The sequence below is a fragment of the Gopherus evgoodei genome, chromosome 13 (assembly GCF_007399415.2).
Source record: "Gopherus evgoodei ecotype Sinaloan lineage chromosome 13, rGopEvg1_v1.p, whole genome shotgun sequence".
NCBI lineage: Eukaryota > Metazoa > Chordata > Testudines > Testudinidae > Gopherus > Gopherus evgoodei.
Genome location: NC_044334.1, coordinates 19,525,548 through 19,528,111, shown reverse-complemented (window position 1 = coordinate 19,528,111; position 2,564 = coordinate 19,525,548). Strand labels below are relative to the sequence as shown.

Here is a 2,564-nt window from a genome sequence, read left to right as displayed (position 1 = left end):
TTGCCAGACATTGAAATATCCACGTAGCTCTTCTCTGAACCCTCTGTAACTTGTCAAGTGCCTTTTAAAATTGAAGACCCCAGACCTGGACACACTATTGAGTGGTCCCTTGAGTAACACAGACAAGGGAAATCTCACCTTAGACTCTGCTCAGGAGCCAATGGGCAGCCAGCGCAGAGCCTGGTTTAAAGATTTTGTAAATAGATAGACAATGTGGGTTGGCTCAGCTCGGGAGTCGTTCTGTGGAAGAAGCGGGTCTCCAGGAGAGGCTGGAGTGAGGTGAGGGGATGGCTTGGCAGCCCAGAATTGCCAGTGCATTCCCTGCATGGGGGGAACTTGGAAGATGGCACAGAGACTGTTGTGGGAGGAGTGGACAGAGGGGTCACCGAGGCCGGTACCACTGGCTGAGTGGAGGTGCTGGGGGGAGACACAAGAGACTGTGACAGATATTGAGGCTGAGAGAAGTTCTGTAGGGCTTTGTGGGCAAGAACAAGCAGATTACAGTTGAAGAGGCAGAGAAGAGGGATACCAAGAGAGACGTAGTGTCAGGATGGGAGGCAGGGAAATAACTTTAGTTTCAAGGTTTTCTGCGGGTTGGATGGGGCTATGAGGGAGATTTGGAAGCTGACTCCTACCCAGAGACCCTGACAATCTCAGTGGGGTAGTTAACCTTTTTTATAAGTCCTTTGAGAACCCCTTCAATTTATGGTGTCTCTGCCTTTCTCCTATGGGCTGTGGTGCATTTAGCAGCCAGTGAGCAGGGAGCTGATTTGCATGAAGGGTCCGTTTTTGAACTCTGATGGTTTAAGAGGGAATTGGAGAGTTCCAACCAGAGACTCATTTCCCTAAGGAAGCCGAGCTAGTCTGGATTCCTACCATGGCCTGGGCCCTTCTGCTGCTCACGCTGCTCACTTACTGCTCAGGTAGGGTAGAAAATTGCCTCTGATTTTCTGCTCTAAGATGCTGCCAGCAGCTCAGCCCCTCTCACAGGTTTCACACAGGCAGAGCCACATTTCAGTTTTTTTCTATCTCGTTCCAGATTCCAGCTCTCAGCCTGTGCTGACTCAGACGCCCTCGGTATCCGTGTCCCCCGGAGAGAATGTGAGACTGGCCTGCACCATGCCCTCAGGTTACAGCAGTCCCAGCTACAGAGTGGAATGGTACCAGCAGAAGCCAGGCAGTGCCCTGCGGTTCGTGTACCACTATCATACTAGCAGTAGCCAGGGCAGGGGCACAGGGATCCCAGCACGATTCACCGTCTCCCCTGACACCTCCAACAACCTCTGGAATTTAGTCATCTCTGGGGTCCAAGCAGAGGATGAGGATGAGTATTACTGTGCCACATGGGATGGTCGTAGTAAGACTCATCACAGTGATACAGTGAGATAGAGAAGCAAGACCTAAACTCTCTGTCACAGCTCTTTGCACCCCTGAAGGTCAGACCATGACATCCCTAAACATACACTGACGAACAGAGAGAGACGCCATTGGAGATTACTTGAACAATCACTGTCCACTACACCCAGGCACCAGCTGTCTGTTCTGCTCTGGAGAGTGCTGCAGAGGCTGGTAGACAGTGATGCAGGTTTGCTTTAAATGCTGGGGTAGGTGAGTTATGGCTGGAATCTGAACAGAAAGAGCATCTGAGAGCTGGGTCAGTGTCTTTTATCACTGACAGGCCTGACCTCTGCCAGCACCATGTCTCATCATGTCTCCTGTGCTCACAGCACTACCAACCCCAGATGTTCAAAATTCATGAGTCAGGCCCCCCAAAATTATCAGATTGGTTTAAAACATAAACCAGAATTTGCTCCTTTTTCTTTGCCTTCTGCTTCATGACCAGGTGGATCACATGAGGGCTCATGTTTTCAGTTCTTCTCCACAGTCATGAAGCCAAAAACCTTGTCATGGTATAATTCCCCAGTCTGAACCTTAGAGTCCAAAAGATGGGGTACCAGCATGAATTCCTCTAAGCTTAATTACCAGCTTAGATCTGATAGGCTGCCACCACCCCAAAATATAGTGTTTTGGGGCACTCTGGTCCCCCCAAAAACCTTCCCTGGGGACCCCAAGACCCAAATTCCTTGAGTCTTACAACAAAGGGGAATAAACCATTTCCCCTCCCCCTCCTTTCTTCCTCCCAGATCTTTCCCGCCCTGGGTACACTAGGAGATCACCGTGATTCAAACTCCTTGAATCACAACACAGAGAAATCAAGTTTTTTCTCCCCCTTCTCTCCCGCTCCCAGGCTTTCCCTCCCTGGGCTATCCTGGAGAGATAGACAGATTCAAGCTCCGTGAATCTAAAACACAGAGGAAATTCACCTTTCCTTCCCCACGCCTTGCCTTCTCCCACCAATTCCCTAGTGAGTACAGACTCAGTTCCTTTGAGCCTTAACAAGGGAAAAAAATAATCAGGTCTTTTAAAAAGAAAAGCTTTTAATAAAAGAAAGAAAAAAGTAAGAAATCTCTGTAAAATCAAGATGGAATATTACAGGGTCTTTCAGCTTATAAACACTAGAAAGAAGTCTCCCCCCCAGCACAAATACCAATCAAAATCCGTCC

At 48.9% G+C, this 2,564-nt stretch overlaps 1 gene segment (V, D, J or C); it reads left to right on the top strand.

The window, feature by feature from the left end:
* The first annotated feature begins 862 nt into the window (after positions 1-862).
* On the top strand, positions 863-1,389 carry LOC115661073. The segment is given in 2 exon segments: positions 863-923; positions 1,040-1,389. Coding segments are annotated over 2 exon segments (396 nt in total).
* Positions 1,390-2,564: the final 1,175 nt, after the last annotated feature.